Source organism: Mytilus californianus, unplaced genomic scaffold, assembly GCF_021869535.1.
Source record: "Mytilus californianus isolate M0D057914Y unplaced genomic scaffold, xbMytCali1.0.p SCAF_2, whole genome shotgun sequence".
Classification (NCBI taxonomy): domain Eukaryota; kingdom Metazoa; phylum Mollusca; class Bivalvia; order Mytilida; family Mytilidae; genus Mytilus; species Mytilus californianus.
This window is the reverse complement of record NW_026262668.1, coordinates 71575263-71594151: the sequence shown is the minus strand read 5'-3', so window position 1 is coordinate 71594151 and position 18889 is coordinate 71575263. Positions and strand designations below refer to the sequence as shown.

Genomic DNA, 18889 nt, shown 5'->3' with positions numbered 1-18889 from the left:
AAACGAAATGTTTTCAACACATTCAATAGCATGCATTACCAAAAACCAGATATATTCACCAGCTGCATGATAGTATATACGTTGTTTTTGCCTAAAATATACACACAATTTCAAGTTCGTTACTAATCTTTCAAGTAAAAGACATGTCTGGTGCATATTATATTCTTGATAATTACTTTATGGCAAGTTTTAAATTGTAATGGTTTATGACAGCAATAATGTTAAATCAAACATAGGAGCACAATAATGGTGTTACTACTCATTAATTACTATTAATGCTATGCATTTCTGTGTGTTAATTATATAAAGAAACAGGAATCACAGTCCATAAGGATTTTTATATTGCCTTTACAAATATTACTTCATTATAAAACTATACCTTCGAATTGTTTTTGTAAAGTCCTAATATCCTCCCTGGTTACTATGTAAATATGTTCATGTTGGAAGATACCAAGGAGACAATAAAAACTCATAAGTCGAAGAGAGACCAACAAAACAATGACAAAAAAAAAGTAAACAATAAAACTATTAACAAAATCTGGGTAATCTCGGGTGCCCGGAAGGGTAAACAGATCCTGCTCCTCTAGTGGCATCGTCGTGTTTCTCGTGGTAAGTACACATTTTGTGATAGGTCTCATTTTGTGATGTTATAATCTTGGAAATAGGAACGGGATTTAGCTACGACAATCAGAACATATCAGTGGTCATCTGTGACACGGATATTTCATAATTGTTAACTAAATCATGATGATGTCTATAAACCTTTCGATGGGATGGCATCAACTTTACCACTAAGCATCTTTAATTCAATAGATTCATTGTAAGCAGTAACCAGCAATCAAGGAAAATCATGAAGGAAACACAAGCTCTGTAGTATCGTATCAACTGGGAGATATTTTCTCCATATGCAGGCGCTGCTGAAATGTCACTGGGAAGGTTCTGTATAAAGTCTACCTCGTATGAATTAAAAGAACAAGTCGGCAAGAAGATATGAACAGTTGGTTCCTACAGAAACACCGATTGTCTGTTGAAAAACAGGTCCTCAAAACGTAACAAAAAGTAAAATCACAAAAATACTAAACTCCGAGTAAAATTCAAAAAGGAAAATCCTTAATCAAATGGCAAAATCAAAAGCTCAAACACATCGAACGAATAGATAACAATTGTCATATTCCTGACTTGGTACAGGCATTTTCTTATGTAGAAAATGGTGGATTTAACCTGGTTTTATAACAGACACAATAGGTAAAAATGTCAAAAATAGGGGTACAGCAGTCAACATTGTGTTATCATCTTAATCACTATAAAACAAACAAATGTAACAAAGTAGCACAAAAATGCATAAAACAAATTTAACATCCTCATATTGCTTATTTATTATACGATTTTATTTATCTATGTAAAATCCACCCACAAAGGATGGAAGGTTTTAAGATCTGGCGTAGAATCGCGCGTTTGACGTCACACAGGTAGATATAAAATAAATTTGTCGTTCAAAGTATGACGGGATACATAAGTACAGAGTCACGTCAAATGGATATCACAAAAAACAGACTTAACAGTAAAAGTAATATTAATAAAATAAAATAATTTTGTCGTTCAAAGTATGACGGGATACATAAGTACAGAGTGTCGTCATTACAAAAAAAATCAAACATCTTGTAAATGTCAGTTTCAAAGAATTTTTGTTTAAAATGAAAGTGGCTTTTCACAAAGTATGACTTATTCCGTCCTAAAATAAAATATTTTTATATACATTGAAAATTCTATTTTATGAAACAAAGTTGAACTAATTATAACAATCTGTCTTTAAGTTTAGAAAGAGGAATATTAGTGAAAAGGATAGAGAAGTCAAATGTATTATGATATACTTTTGCAAAAGGACTTAGAGTGTATGCACTCTAACATATCTTTTGATTCTTTTAGTATCTGCATCTGATTCAAACCTCACTTTAGGTAGAAAACTTAATAGTAACTCTCAAACTAGGCTTTGAAATCTGATAAAATAATTTGGAAAGAGGTTTTGTGTATTGGAGACACAGCAATATAAAGATGTTTGTAAGGACGCTTATGTAGTTTTTGTAACGTTTAGTTGCCTCAAATTAACTTATTTTTTATACAATGATACTGAATTATTTATTCAAAATCACATGCTTCAGCATCCTATTCGCTACCAGGAAACATTTCATTTACTAGTATTATTAAAAAAGCACGATAAGATTGGTGCATGTTGACGTCGAGTACGGTAGTTTACATATTTATGCCAAACACATATCAATTTTGTATCAGCATTAGCCCTAATGTGTACAATAATAAAATGCTAACAGTATCTTTAACGTGCCAGGTTAGAAAACAATATTTTACTCAGAGCCGACAAGTGTTTTTGTTTACCCCTGGAGTGTTTAGCCGACAAAAATGATTTTTTAACAAGTGGCAATCTCCCGGTCTTCATGTTACAATGTGAGTGTTATATGTATAAAAGATGCGGTGCAATAACAACAGAGACAACTATCCATCAAACCCAAAAAGGTGACCATTAACACAATGGCTTTCAATAATGGATATCGTAATTTTAGCTATGAAGCTTCCCCAGAAAACCAAATGTTAAAATTTCAAAAAGAGACAACCAAGTCAATTACATAAACCCAATAAAAAATAACAAGAATACAATAGCAATCACTGTACACCACGTTTATCTGTTTGATGGGGGTAAATATGATTGTAATGTACATGTTGTTAATTAGAATAAAAACATAACTCATCAGATCATAACTAAGTACAACAATATTTGAATGATATAAGGGTACAACTGCTACTCTCGTTTTTCCTGTACAAGTAAATTAAACAGTACACCCCGAACTGTAAAAACAAAAGTAGGAGCCCAAGAAAAGTTGGATATTCAATTATACTAAATGTAATATATCGGCGGAATGTAAGCCAACAATCGTAACAGAAACAATAGCGTAATATATAAAATTTTGAATCAAACTATTGTTGCAGAAATCAATGTTTATATCACTGACACTCGCTGAACCAAGTCCCTTTCAGGTCTATTCTTTTGTTCTGTTAATAACAAATAGTTTTTCCTTTAAATTTAATTTCTTTTCATATTCCCTTATTTTATCCTTCCGACCTATGCATAAAGCAATATTTACCCTATCTATTCGTTGGTGATACTGACTAAAAGTTACGAGGCATAACGTATCAAACAGTCATCTTTGATTTTCTGAATATGATACATTCTTCAAACATACCATATTTCAAAAATGACAATTTTTGACATTTTTTTATTTAATTTTATGCTGCGTTAAAATTAAAAATGAAACTTAAGGGAAAAACAATATATTGAATCTTTTGAAATCAATATACTTGTATTTTTACCAACTTACTGACAGTTGTGAGTTGAAGAAGAGCACCATCTGTAGGCAGAACCGTGGGACTGGAACCTGATGAACATTTATTTGGACTTTGACTGACCATTGTAATATTTGTATCATATTCCACCGTCTAAAAATAATATAAAAAGAATTTCAAGACCTCACATTATTAAGAATCCTGTTCGCATTTCGAATATAATTGTTGGCAATCGCTCTCTCCATTACAGAATTGTCAGCGAAAATGTTCAAATGCTCACCTTTGGAAAATTCTTTAAAAATCCATGATTCTCCATTCAATTATTGAACACCAAGTAATAATTAAAGGTCTAATAAGTAATATTAATAGAACTGGAGGAGCGAGGGAAAAAGTATAACAAAAATACCGAACTGATTGAGCACCCTTATGAGCTATTAAAGTTTAACTACATATACTATAACTGGCACATAATTTGACTTAATTTTCCATCAGTCAATTTTCAACGCGTAAATGAAGTTATAAGTAAATAACAAGGCTCAAATATGCAAATAAGTGTTTATACTCATCCGGTTGGTAGCTGGACTGTTCAGGTTTTCTATTTTGTATTTTCTTTTACAACATATTGTCTATATAGATACGCATGCACAACTGGTTTAACATTATTTAGTGTCTGTACAAAGTTAGGACCATATGTTATTTGTTTATGTTTGTCTTTGTTTGTACATCTATTTTCTTGGTGGAGTCGGTTGTTAGTGGTTGGTGTAGTTTGTTGTACGTCTAACATTTTAGTAATTCCTGTTATCATATGTATATCATTGATTGGGAAAGCATTTTGGTATGTTAAAATTTGAAACGAGCTGGAGTATCCTGACTTTAATGTCAGGAGGATATAATTATTTATGACACAAAATCAGTATGTGCACAGCAAAAAACACAAAAAGCAAAGGAACAGCGCTTTTATTGCTGTTCTTCATCTTAAAGTCACAGTGAGGTCTTCAAAAAGGAGCAAAAATCTTTTCCCTTACTGCAAGTTTAAGACGGCAATTAGCGCCGGTTTTTTTTGTGGGAGGGAGGGGGTTGTGAATACTCGATCTTTGATAGGCCAATTTATGATCTCTATTAGGCATGCGACTACATAAACACAATTACAACATAAAGTCTCTGTTTTAAGTCTTACCAGAAGATGCGTATATGTAGGTGCACATGCGAGCGATTCTGTATTAACCCTCGATTCACTTCATGTAAAGCAATAATATGATAGCCAAAATAAACAAAAACAGAATGTAACATAAGAATGTCTGTTTTACTCACGAAACACGTAAATCGCTTTGTTGACGCTCCATTGACCGTAGAATCAAAGTTGTAAACCCCTACGTAGTAAACACTGGTACTTGTTGTATCTTGCACTGATATGATACAACCTAATGATCCAGAAGCTGGAATGTAATAATAAATAATTCATTTATTATATGTAACTGTGTGATGAATTTGAATTTATGTTGTGTTTTTTTTTATCATTTGTTTTGGTACTTAGGGTAATAGGTTTCCGCTAAAAACCCAAGAAATTGTGCGCTTTTGCATAGTTGCTTGTCCAGGTTAATAATGTGTGTTTATGATAGTCAGTAGTAGACAAGATTTAAGCTCAACAAGAAACTGCATAAGAAATGACATCACACCTATAAACTATCTATTATACAAGTAAAAAGAATGAAAAAACTTTGCTTAAATAAAAGAAACAAATTTTACCAAATTGGTAATTTACATGTGTGACTTAGATTTCATAGTGATACTTGTATGTATTTCATACGTAATTGAATCATTGCGTGATAGCGCTGAATTTGCTAAAATTGTGTATCTTTATTTTTTAAACTATCTAAATAGAGTTTACATTTTTAAGAACATCCCTGTTAAAAATCAGTTGATTTGCTATATTTGTAAGGTCAATATAATAAATCCTGGCGTTTTCATACGTTTGCATCATATATTCAGTGCTGACATGGGACGATCGAGTTTGGATTCGCCTGGCGAGGTATGCACGTACATTGTACATCAGACGACGCTTATCATGTCAATCCACCAGATCGTGCTCCGTTTGGAGTTTATTCGACTTCTTAAGCCTTTGACCCCCTCCCCTTGATTTGTATGTTCTAAATGTATTTAGGCGATTTATCCATCGGTAAACAACTGTTGTCTCTAATTGATCACAATATGTGTTTTTTTATTTAGATACACGTATTCTTCACGCGTTAAGTTCGGTTTTTATTTTTTTTTATCACGGCCAATTGAAGTATTTTACATATTCCGTCTGTTAGCTGCTATGATCTATCTTTTGTAAAAATATTTCAAAGATGCATTTCAAATGTATCATACTTTGGATTATTGTGAATTAAACTAAAAAACTAAAAGTACTTTACAAAAATGATCTGGTGCAAAACAATAAGAAGTTATCACGGGACGAAAAACAGACAATACCATGTCCATACTTAAAAAAGACATATATAAAATCAATATTCAAAATTATAGCCTGAGAAACACGAATCTCACTAAAAAAATCAGATGCTGAGAATGGAAAGCACAAGTGACATTTATCGTGTCTCTTATGCTAAATTAAACTTTCGATGGGTCAGGCCATACTCTCCAATAACTTATGTTATAGGAGGAAAATAGGACGGAACTATCTTTGGTTACCACAAATGTGAGTGTTTAAAATGTTTCAGTTGAAAAACGAATTTACAAATTCCTTATGCGCAACCTCGTCAATCTGAAAAGACAAAAAGGAAGATATTCCATCAGTGCACTGGAGACATTCTTCATTGTAAAAGAGAGGCGAAAGATACCAAAGGGACATCCAAACTCATATGTCGAAAATAAACTGACAACGTCATGGCTAAAAAAGAAAAAGACAAATAGACAAACAACAATACACAAAACATAGAAAAATAAAGACTGAGCAACACGAACCCCACCAAACACTGGGGGTGATCTTAGGTGCTCCTGAAGGATAAGTAGATCCTGCTCCACATGTGGCACCCGTCGTGTTGCTCCTGTAAGACATTGTTTTCATTGAAAACTGACCGTTTTTTTAATGTTTAAAACCCATTTAAACATTATTGAATATTAGTACGAAACATATATATCTACTATATACATTTACCTGAATATCCAACGAACTGACTTCCACAGGCAGTATTATTTAGAGTGATAATAGTTGTATTAGAACAACTTTCCCAGAAAGCAGATGCTCCACATTGCGATGAATCGGTTCCAAAGTTCATGGAATAGGTAAAATCACCAAGCAAAGGTACAGGAACAGCACTTAATCCTTCTTTTGACGAAGCTGTATAATATATTAATTGAATAGTGTTACAAGAAAACGCAGACATTTGTACCATTTTAGGCTTACAATAATCATGTACTTAAACCAGATTGTTTTATATGACTTGTTTGGAGTTCCTATAAACTATTACTGTAGCAGTCTGCTTTTCTGGTTTTCTTTGTCATTTATACAAAGTAATCAAATATTAATCACAGCTTAATGATAAAGTTAGATGGATTTTATTATTCTTAATGTCCCTCTTGATCATATAGCTCTTCACGTGTTTGGGTAGCTATACATCATTGGCTTTCAAATTTTTGGACGTGAACGTTTTTTATGAAGGTAAACACAGAAAATCGTTTTCGAACGTGTTGTTTTAATTTTTAAGGAGATCAGTAGAACATAAGATTTAGAACGAGTCTCTTGGTTTTTTTTTTTTTGTTTTTTTTTGTGTGAATATCTAGTAAAGAGAAATGGCGTGCCTAGCCGGGGTTTCGGTCGAAATAATCCCGAAAACATAGAAATATACTGATTTGGTGTAATGACCGTTCAAAATAGTATTTTATTCATATTTTCAATGCAATTGAAAATATTTGACCTCGGTTACCGCGACGCATATGCAATTTTATGAAATTGAAAAGGCTTGAAAATGTTTTATATCAGTCAATCTAAATAACTCATGTTTTATATCAGTCAATCTAAACAACTCACCAGGATTTACTATCATATGGAATTCACCGACTCCTGGCGACGTATTACATACATCTGCTTCTGTTACAGTCGAAACCGTTGTTGCAACGGGGACTACATCGCCAAAATTCAAATTGTCTTGATCCTCTGAAATATATTGTCAAAGACTTAATCTATATGTACTGTTAACGAGCATGTCTTTTCAACTTAAAAAAATATACACGGAAAATACATAGATAGCAGATTTATAATTGGTACGCGAGATAAGTTTACGTTTAGTCTACGTAAGACACATTAGTGGCACTCGAATCAAAACATTAAGAAGGCCTAATCAAATGAGTTGCAGAGCATTAAAACAGATAATGCCTAAAACGGTGACAAAAAACGAACTTTATTCTTATATCAATTGGAGAAAAAAAACACTTACTTGATCTGAGGTAATAATAGAATGATGAAGTCGTTAATGATTTTATTTCAAAACATATCCATACATTAACAGTAAAACCACCCAGAATACCTAGCGTGACAGCCTCAACACTTCTGAAAAAATTCAAACAAAGAAGCATTTATAGGATATATATCTCTTTTATTTATAGACAAACAATATACATTCATTGTATTGTTGAAGACCGTGTTTTGATGTCTATATATCTTTTGAAGGGTTTTTGTGTTTGGTTAGATGCACCAATGAAATGGTCATACTCTTCAAAATAAAATTCATTTGTAACAAAAAAAAAAAAAAATAAAGTCGTACAAAATATCCCATAAAGGTAATAGCACTTATTAAAACCTCATCAAAGATACCAGGCTTATAACTTTGTATGCCAGATGTTTATACTGACTCAATACTTAATGATAAAAATACAGTTTTTTGGATTATTCAAAACTGTGTTACCTATATGTATAAAAAATTATAATACATATAGTTAGTTTTAATTTTTCTCTCGCTTTTTATGTTCTGTTTGAAAAGGAGTTTTTTGATACGCAACAACAATAAAAAATAATAGATCAATAACAATTATAAAAGAACTACAAAATGAATATTACTTTTCATACATGTACTGTTTTATCTATTTTACTTACTTTGATACATACAGATCTCCATTATTTATTTGACAAGTAAAGTTTGTATTGGTGAAACCCGTAACGAATGCTTTCGTCTGCATGTTCATAGAAGAATCTGTAAAGCCGATAGTCCCATAAACACTGTCGTACCATGTTCCTCGTAAGTCACTTGGATAAGTACATAGCCCACCTTAAAAAACCATGAAAAGGTAAAGTAAGGTGTCTTCCGCCGAGCGAGATACTTCAAATGAAATGTTTGATAATGGTTCATCTGAACTCGGAAATTTAATGAGAGGAAAACATGGAAAAGATTTTTCAAATAAATATTAAAGCAGATTTTTGTATAGAAATAGTTGCATGGGTATTGTTGTTTGTTGCGGTCTGTCATATTTGTTTTTTCGGTTATCTTTTGGTTGTTTCACTTTTTTTATGTTGAGTCTTTTTTAGCTGATTATACCGTATGGTATGAGTTTTGCTCATTGTTGAAGGCCTTTTGGTGACCTATAGTTGCTTATTTTGGTCTCTGGTGGGTAGTTGTCTAATTGGAAATCAATCAACATCTTCTTATTTTTGAATATTTATTATTCTTGAATACTGTGCAACTATAACAGGAACCATAACTTTCATTGTTTTTTTAGTTGTTAAGGGAGCTTTTTGTCTGTATCACTGATGTTGCTTAAGAAGTTATAGTTTTTCTGGTGCCATCAATATGTTGATGTGTCAATCTTGTGATTATTTGATTTGATGCGACATAAATATGAGTTGTATCGGCAAACGAAGTATGTGAAACGGCTCATATTTATTATGAAACTACACACACACACACACACACACACACAAATACTTACAACTTTGACGAATTAATAGGAACAGGCCATAAAGCAGTTTTACGTCATGTACCAACATCTTGATCCATCAGAAATACTCCAAAGATTAAAATAACATGTAACATTTTTTCTTCATTTTGATATTTTACAAAAGGATGGTTATTTAAACCTATGGCAAAAACATGCCATTGAAATTAACAATTTTAGATTATTTTTCGCATGTTTTACTGTTTAAACAATAGACAAGATTTTAAATTTGTAACTCAATATTGCATGTGTTATTTTACCTTTGTTCATGTTTATTATCTATGTGTTGATATTAACAACCAGATTAATTACCTACAATTAGAAGTCGTAAAAATCATTTCATTTTTAAAACACCATGTATTTAAATATAAATATTATAAAAGAGAGGTTGTTAAACAGACCAATAGAATGTATATGTTAATAGAAACATCGAAAATATTTTACAAAAATGTAGACTTATTTCAAAGGAATATTTTGAAATGATTTGTAAACAAATTTAAATGACTTGCGTTTTTTAATTTGTTGACACTGCATTTATACATTCACATCAAACTATTCTGTATTGAGGTGAAGATAGATCTGAAATATTCATCAATGAGACAGCATCTAACAACACAATCAAACCCAAAAAAGACATAATTTTATTATTTAAAACATTAAAAACTTTCACTGCACTTCAAAAAGTAAAAAAGTATGAATTTATTCATTTTTTAGATGAGTGCTTACTGTTAAGTACACAATTGCAACTTTTCCACCAGGTGTTTGTACAAATAACTTTCAGCTTCTAGGGCTTAGGTGCACCAGACTCATGCCTTCCATTTATCGCTTTCTTTAAAAAAAGAACCTAACTTACGGCTTGTAGGTTTCAAATCACTTAGTAAATAGATACATTTTAAGTTGGTTGAATTAAATAAGTAAATTAGAAAGCCAAACCGGACGTAAAAAGAAATAAATAGAAATAAATAACCATAACAGATACAAAGTGAAATAATCAGAATGAGAATATAAATATTTTCAGTAGTCGAACTAGTTCCCCTATGAATGTTATTCTAGTTAAGAGCACACTCATTGTTACTAAAATTAGAAAAAAAATAATACTAAGAGAGAATATAAATGAATACCATGAGACAAACAAGGGAAAGTTATGGGACAAACTGTATGGAAACCATTGAAAGCTTTATTTATTCGATTAACATCTACGAAGTCAAAGCATTTAACGTTAGTCTTACCTTACCCGTGACCCCATGAAATCGTAAAATATCACTAATGTTCCTTTTCATTTGTTTTAAACAAATAGTCCAAATTATTCAATGGGTTTTATTGTAATACTAACTTCTATATATTAATGGTGGAAAGGGCATTATAAACATTAAAACATGGATAAGAAAGGATGTATTTTATTATCAGAACTCTTGTTTGTTCTTCACATTCAGTCTGGTAAGTATAAACCAGTAGGTAAGCTTTAATTGTTATTCCATACAATATAACTCGTTGGATTTGATCATTCCACCTACTCACAATGGACAAATACTCATATTTTGTGGAAAAAAAATTATTGATTACAAACTATAGATTAACTCATTTTACGGGGCATTGTAAGTTCAATTCTTACGAGAAAAGAAGAGACATGTTTTAATCAATAAGATTGGAACTATTAGACTATATAGAAGTTTTTCCGACTTTGTGTCTACTCCCGTCTTGGACAAGCGAAAATGATAAAATCTTCTTGAGCTGTATTTTTTTTGTTTACAGAAATCTTCTTTTTCATTAATACAGTAATGGTCTGATTTTTTTTCTGTTGCTTTGTTGCGGATCGAACCTGGATTTCCAAATAAATCGATAAAATGTGTGGTATTTGTATAGACTGTATTGTTCCAAAATGTTTCCTGATTTGCAAAGCAACTGATATGGCGGTATCTCGTATGGGTTGTAACAACAAAACTTGCCTAAAGTAAATATGGCAATTATAAATGATCGCATTTGTTCCATTAAAGTGTGCTCTTTTAGTTGTTTAAATCATTTTTGTGTATAGGTCTTGCCATTTGGAGTACATTTGATTGATTTACAATGTTAAAAGATTGGAGAGCCAAATACATACAACATATTGTATAAGAACCTGACCATATAATCAACCACATAAAATAACCTTTAATTTATTTTGAGCAGGTAATAAAACTCTTAGTCTAAGTAAAATTATACAATAATTTTAACAACACTTTTCCAGTTAATTTTATTGTGTACATTGTCATGCGCAACACGTCGGCAGACACTATTGGAGCAGGAACTGTGTACCCTTAAACGACATCTAATATCCCCATGGCTTTGGTGGGTTATCTGTTGCCCAATCTTCAATTGTTTGTGGACCGTTTATAATCCTATTTATGCTCTATTCCGCATCTTAATATACTTAAGATACTGTTTATCTTCTAGTAAGTGCTGATTGCACGTTTGACAGTAGCTTAGTTGGATCATGGACGAGTAACGACTACGAGCAAATAACCGTCACTAGTAGTGTATTAACTTTAGGAAGTCATGCATTCAATATAAACGGAAAGACTTCATCCGACTGGACATGTCATGATAATTCTACAGGGCCATATGTTATTTTAAGGTATTTATATACTTTTATTTGATATCAGTTCATTTTCAAACTTTATAATCTGACTGTTTGTGTGTAAAGTTAAAGTAATACTTTACCTTAGATATATCATTTCAGCATTATTTCCCTAATTATTAATAGTTTTATTACAAATCAAAATTGGATATTGCTTCGTATTTGAATTGTATGTAAATAAATAGTGAACGACCCTTTTGCGAGTTTTTTAAGTCATAATTATATCTTGTATAAATATCCTGTACTTTTATTGGTTGATTAGTAGCGTAACTGTTAATGTATTTTCTTTAATTAGATGAATTTCGTTCATACTTGACCTGAGTCGGATTATGCTAAAGCTTATGTGTTTTTTACCCTTCACGTAGACGTTTGACCATTTGTGTGCTTTTGTTTGGATGTTTTATTCAGTTACGCCTTGATAGGGAAAGAGTACTGGAATGACATCGAATGTTAAACTTAATAATCCCCATTGGAATTCGGTGTATTCAAACAGATCATGTCCATTATTGAAATTGAAAAACGAGACTTTATCTTGTTCTGTCGAGTTCTTCAACCTATTTCTCTTTTGGTAAAAACATTCTTTGCGCGGCACATTTTGTTGTTACGCGTCATTTCGTACAGTAAGAAGTTGATTAACACATAAAAAGGATAACAGGACAATTATCAATGAACTTCGCAAATGTTGTGGGATTAAAATCAGTTTTACGTGCGCACAAACCTCACAATTTGTCAGTTCAGCATTTGAAACCCCTTGTGTGTCGTTCCATCATGTAAAGAGCTATCTTTATTTCCGTCTATCAAATCTTATTGTGTATATAAATGCAAACAATCACACATTATTAGACTTTCATCATCGCGTTATTTGAATTGTCCTGTATCAAACTGTAACATAGTTTTATTACCTTCGTAATTCAAGAGGTGATTTAAAAAGAAAAGTTAAAATGCCTGTTACCTTGAATATTTTCCATTTATTGAAGTCAAAATCCCATTCTCTTTCCTTGGTTTATGACCGGAACACCTAAGTTGGCTCTTGATTTTAGTGGGATTTGCTTTCATTAATATGTTGATGTCTGCTTCATGTTTTGTAGATTTTAGTTTATCTATTGGTCTATTTCTTTCCAGCGGTTTGCAAAATGTGGAAATTCAAGTCTGCATAAATTAGAATTTCAACTAAATATAATAATAAAAAAAAAAGAAATGTTCTTACCAATAACTAACACAATTGTAAAGAAAACTTTAAATTTAAAAATATTTTACAGGTCTGAAATATTTGTATTATATAAAGCTGATTCCGTTGCTTTTATCTGCATGGAGGCAACAGCAGTCAATAACAATAGCTATTACTTCTATATGAATTCTCGTAAGTACAAAACATTAACAAAAACTACTATTTGTCTATTCAGTCTTGGATTTATTTGTAAGTGCAAATTTGAAAATATTTTTGCTTTAATTTTAGCTAGCTATAAAATCAGGTTTAATCCACCATTTTCTACATAAGGAAATGCCTGTACCAAGTCCAGAATATGACAGTTGTTTTCCATTCGTTTGATGTGTTTGAGCTTTTGAATTTACCATTTGTTAAGGGACTTTCCGTTTTGAATTTTCCTTGGTGGTCGGTATTTTTGTTATTTTACTTTTTACTTCATTTCTTTTTCATGGATTATACCTGATTAAAATCTGAGGAAGATGAATAACGATTTTCGTTAGAACCTTATATGTCAAAATAAATATTAAAAAAACCAAAACGATCACTCATTAATTATTCAATGTTTCAATATAATAGTCGTTTAGTAGGTGTAAAAGATTTATTATTAATGTTTTCAATTACCAATCAGTCCCACAAGACTGGTTTAGAAATACTAACATTTATTAATCAAAGAGACATTGACAGAATCAGGTTCAAATAAGGAAAAAAAGAAAGAACAATAAGCGTTTGCCTATCATTACTAAGAAAAAAATAACCAGTATTTATTATGATACTATATGAAAAATATGTATTAATTTTGTTTTGTCATATGAACTTCTATAATGCTGTTGTTGTAGTTCTTTTTTTTTCCATTGCAGCAAAAAATATATTTATAGGTAATGAGCGAATACATATATTTGGAGTTTTAAATGCAACGGGAAATGCAACAGAAATTTGCACAGAAACACCATCAAAGGCAGAATTCATAAGCATGGTCAGGACAGGTAAAATAATTCTTTTATTATCCCAAAAATTAATCAGGCTTTGGTGAAAATTATATTTTTGTCTACTTTTCAGTTGATTGGGGTTTAACAGTCATTCATATTTATAATCAATGGATTGTTTGTTTTTACTTGATTTTTTATTGCGTAAAAACCAATATTTTTGAATATACAGTTTGAGTATTTGATTTTTTAAACTTAAAGCAATAATAATTATGTTTAATCTTATTACATTATTTGAGAACCTTAGAAGAGAGGCGAAAGATACCAAAGGGACATTCAAACACATAATTCGAAAATAAACTGACATCGCCATGGCTAAAAAAGAAAAAAAGACAAACAGACAAACACCAGAACACAAAACATAACACAGAAAACTAAAGAATGAGCAACACGAACCCCACCAAAACTGGGGATGATCTCAGGTGCTCCGAAAGCTTTAACAGATCCTATTCCACCGTCGTGTTGCTCATGTAAGTACAAACCCGGTGATAAGTCTAATTCGGTTGGTCACATTCTGGAAAAGGGGACGGGATTGTAGTTACGACAACTGGAACATATCCGTCGTCATCCTTTTACCATTCAGGAGATATGGTCGTTGGTAGTTTTGAGAACGGCACTCTATGTCGTTTCCGTATAATTACTAAAGAACCGTTCCACCAATATTATCAAACTTTGATCTGTTGTTACTGATGACAAAATGGAGGTTAAGTTCAATTTTGACAATTTTCAATTTTCGGCACAGAAAGTGGCAGGTCAAACAAGTTTGAAAGCGCCTTCAAAATACAGAAAACACGGTTTTGACAGCTCTTTTCTTGTTAAAATTTCCTTTGATATACATGCATATCTAACTGTTTGACCGGTCATTTCATTCGTTAGAAGCCTTTTTGAATATCTAGCTGTGTAAATCTTATAATGTTACATATATGAAATATTGGATGTTACAGCGAATGTAATTCATCTATTCTACATTAAACAACTTTTCATTGTAGCTAATCAGTTGACTGTTATATAATATACTTTTTTATCTTTATCAGTTCCAGTCAAAATTTTCCACTAAAACATTCATCAAAAGTAGTAAATTAGGGAATGGTTTTTGTCGTGATTATTTGCTCTTTCTATGGAAGAAATCTTACAAAACTCATAAGAATGTTGAGTCATTTTTGTTTCTTTTCGTGTGCGATTGAGTGTTCTAAACTGGTTTTTGTTTTGCTTGCAAATATGTTCATTTTAGTCATACCTACACATCAAATTCGATGAATAGAAACATGGACGAACAGGACATCAAACAGTCATCCAAACATTGATAAATAGATATAAATGGTTCATCTGAAATATTTTAATAAAAGGATTAAAAATGATAAAATTAAAAAATTCATTTGCAACACCTTTGTGCAGTAATTTCCCCATAAAAGTTTCATTAAATTGACATTAAAACATCTTTTTATTTTGTATTCAAAGGTTCAGAGGAAAGTGCTTTAGCTGATTGCCCAGATCCTCTTTACAGAAATTTTACCTACGTTTTCAACAATGATGGAACAGATAAATGTTCTTCGCCGGACAACGGATTTGTCTCAGTTTGTCCTAGCAGACAAGAGTTGAACTTTTACTACGACAAATGTGCCACTACCATAGCTTATACGTGTATGTAGTAAAATCGTGATATAGATATAAATAAAATGAGATGTGGGGTAAACGTCGATGAGGCAGCAACCCAAGAAAAATCAATCCAGAGGCTAGTGTTGACTTTGTCAAACTTAAAAGTTAACCTCGCGTTATGTCAGTCGCTTGCATACATATATTAGCTACACATTTTTCGATTTGACAAAACTTGGATTCTCTGGTGCTTTTCTGTTGATACTAGTATATATACTTATTAAATGTAATAAGACAAATAGAAACATTTTTGCCAAGAATCATTTAGTTTTTATTGCTCACAATGAAGGATGGATATTTACGGTGATGCCAATTTAACCGTTTTCTGTTACATGTGCTATGAATGAGTGTCCATTGAAGCACAATTAAGGTTTATAAATGTCCAGCTGTTGTGGGCTTTGGAACGATTTTGAAGGGATCCAGAATTGTATTGATCTGTTCTTTTGTGTGATAAAAATAAGGATACATTAACCAATAAGAAAAAGATAATGCTTACCTTGATGGCAAAAAGACCATCTAGATGTCAAGACAAATTCAATATATACACATTTACTCGTCATATAATTGCCTTTGACAATGACACATACCATTGGACAAGCTATAAAAGGTCGAAGGTACATGAAATGTTAAAAAGAAAAAAATAGAGACAACCAAATACATTATTTTAATCAACAAAAGAAAGCGGTACACAATATTTCAAGTATGCGACGAGATATAGCATATTTAAATCGTGTTTTAATAATAAATCTTCTTATCTTAATGCAGTATTTGGAAGACTTGGTTGTGTTGCTTCTATCGTCGATGATTCATCTGGGACATACTATACGTCTTTGTATAATTTCGACGATACAGTTAATCAACTGACTACATTCAGATTCACTTGTGCGGTAAGCTTAGCAATAGCCACAGCAGAGCTAGGGTACAAATCATGTGATATTGGGTTAACACATTTTAAAGGGCAGCAGAAAATGGAATAAAAAGGAGGGAAAGATATTTAACTAGATAGATAAGACAAAAATACAACGATAACCGTTAACAGCACAAACTTTCTTACAATAATGTTAACTTAAAAACTTAAAAATGAATTCTCCATTTTAAGAAAATCTTGAATGCTTGGTAATAATTTTATTACAAAAAATAATGTTATTGGTTTATATCGAAAAATAAATCAAAACTCATAAATTTATTTTTTATGTTCATTCGGTATAAGAACAATGAATTTTATATTCAGTCTCTGATGATTCAGATGGAAAAACTAATTCTATGATATCACTGATAGTCATCCGAGTCTTAGACATTTTTGACGATAAACAAAATTCTCAACAGCTTTTGAAAATTAAGGTGAACTTGTTGATTTTATTCTTAGGCAGTCCAAAATGCAGCATCAGGAGATATTCAGGTGACATATACACCGGGCCAGTGTGTTGCTAATCAGGAATACAACACAAGACCAACTTCTTCTGGAGGACTGATTACACTAACCCCCAATGGTATGATTATATGATTTTAAATGTGCAATATAAATATTTTTATATAATATAGAAATCGTTATTTAGGTATGATCGTGTATAACACAACCATAATCCGTTACTGAAAATGTGTCTGTCAATATGAATCTTAACATTTTTAAAATGACTAGGGGAAAAATGCATTTATAAATTTATAAAATAAAAATATAAAAGAGACAAGGTACTGCATGTAAAAGTCACAGTGGTTCCAATGTTTTATTATTACCCATTCAGAATGCCATGTGTTAAAAAAAATTATAGAATGTTATGTATTTAAGCATAATAATTCATATTTATTCATATTCCAGGTACATGTGGTATGTATAGATAAAATTAAGTTTCTTGGGAAGCATTTCAGAAATAAAATCTTAAGAGATCTACACCAAAACAATAAATAATAAAAAACATTCATAACAGCAAACAATAATAAATAGAAAAAAAAACCGGAACAAGAATTCCACAAAAAACTAAATTATCAAGCGTTTTTTAGATTTTGGTGGAATGCACCAATTTTTGTTTAATTCAGAGATTTAACTTAACATAGACCATCATAGATACGCAAAGGCTACCAACACAAAAGTGTTGCCAAAACAAAATCACACGAGGTTTCTGACTTAAAAAAGGCTTATGGACATGTGATTCGGTAAAACTTGTTTCTTTAGCACATACCTCTTTTGCCCTCGGTCATCTAGATGAACGTTTATAAAAACTAGTATAAAAAAAACCCGCTCTCAATACTACAGTAAATGGATCATGTCACAGACTTTTGTTAAATTTTGTATACAGCTTCGATAAATTAAACTTAAACAGAAAAAAATAATGTGTTTATCTCTTTTTATTTTCTGAAATATAACTGAATAAATTCTTTAAAAGAAACAAGTGAACATTTGTATAGAAAGTACATTAAATCGACAAAAACGTAGAATATAGTTACATTGGAAGGCCAATTTATTTTTAGTTCCATCAATGGAGATAAATTGTTTTAGGTACTGATGGGGGATAAAACTTAAAACACACTGTTTGCTATTTATTGCATCCTATAAATATGAAAGTGTGTCTTCTTATGAGTATGTGCGCCCTAATTTTAAAGTTTTAGTATTACATTCTATTATGTTTTGTCTTTATAAAAATAAGTAGATTTGATATGATTGGCAATGAGACAACTCTCCACCAGAGACCAAATGACGTCGAAGTTAGCAACTATATGTCACCGTACGACCTTCAACAATAAAAAAAACCTATATCACACAGCAAGTTATAAAAGGGCCCGAAATGACAGATGTTAAACAATTCAAACGAGAAAGCTAAAGGCCTGATTTTTTTCTTGCATGGTCTTGGATGATCCTCTTTTTACACTTTCATTTACCATCAATGTATTCAATTTAAGATATAGTAAAGTTTGGACCTTGGATCAGTAAAATCACTTTGTAACTGGCGTACGTTGTTTACTTTCCTGCCGAAAATAATCCGAAACTGTTTCGTAAATTTGAACAGAATTTGGCGTTGGCCAACCGTTGTTTCAATTTTGATGATTGTTTTCAATTACCCGACGGACAATTAGCATAACCGCCATTTCTAATTATACGATACATGTTATCTGGGAAGAGGATAACTAACTCAATATATCATGTCAGATTTGTTATGT

General features: G+C 31.4%; 2 protein-coding genes across 2 annotated transcripts; one reads left to right on the top strand and one right to left on the bottom strand.

The window, feature by feature from the left end:
* Positions 1–2763: 2763 nt before the first annotated feature.
* Positions 2764–9483, bottom strand: LOC127728124 (uncharacterized). The gene is made up of 7 exons (XM_052235363.1): positions 9274–9483; positions 8444–8615; positions 7788–7900; positions 7382–7507; positions 6509–6691; positions 4666–4790; positions 2764–3507 (listed from the first exon to the last, which is right to left on the bottom strand). Exons 1-7 carry the CDS (start codon positions 9329–9331, stop codon positions 3361–3363), a joined length of 924 nt encoding a protein of 307 aa, XP_052091323.1. The 5' UTR covers positions 9332–9483; the 3' UTR covers positions 2764–3360.
* Positions 9484–10584: 1101 nt separating this feature from the next.
* Positions 10585–18044, top strand: LOC127727668 (uncharacterized). The gene is made up of 9 exons (XM_052234785.1): positions 10585–10716; positions 11710–11890; positions 13153–13253; positions 13958–14083; positions 15542–15724; positions 16502–16623; positions 17103–17226; positions 17553–17561; positions 18031–18044. Exons 1-9 carry the CDS (start codon positions 10656–10658, stop codon positions 18042–18044), a joined length of 921 nt encoding a protein of 306 aa, XP_052090745.1. The 5' UTR covers positions 10585–10655.
* Positions 18045–18889: the final 845 nt, after the last annotated feature.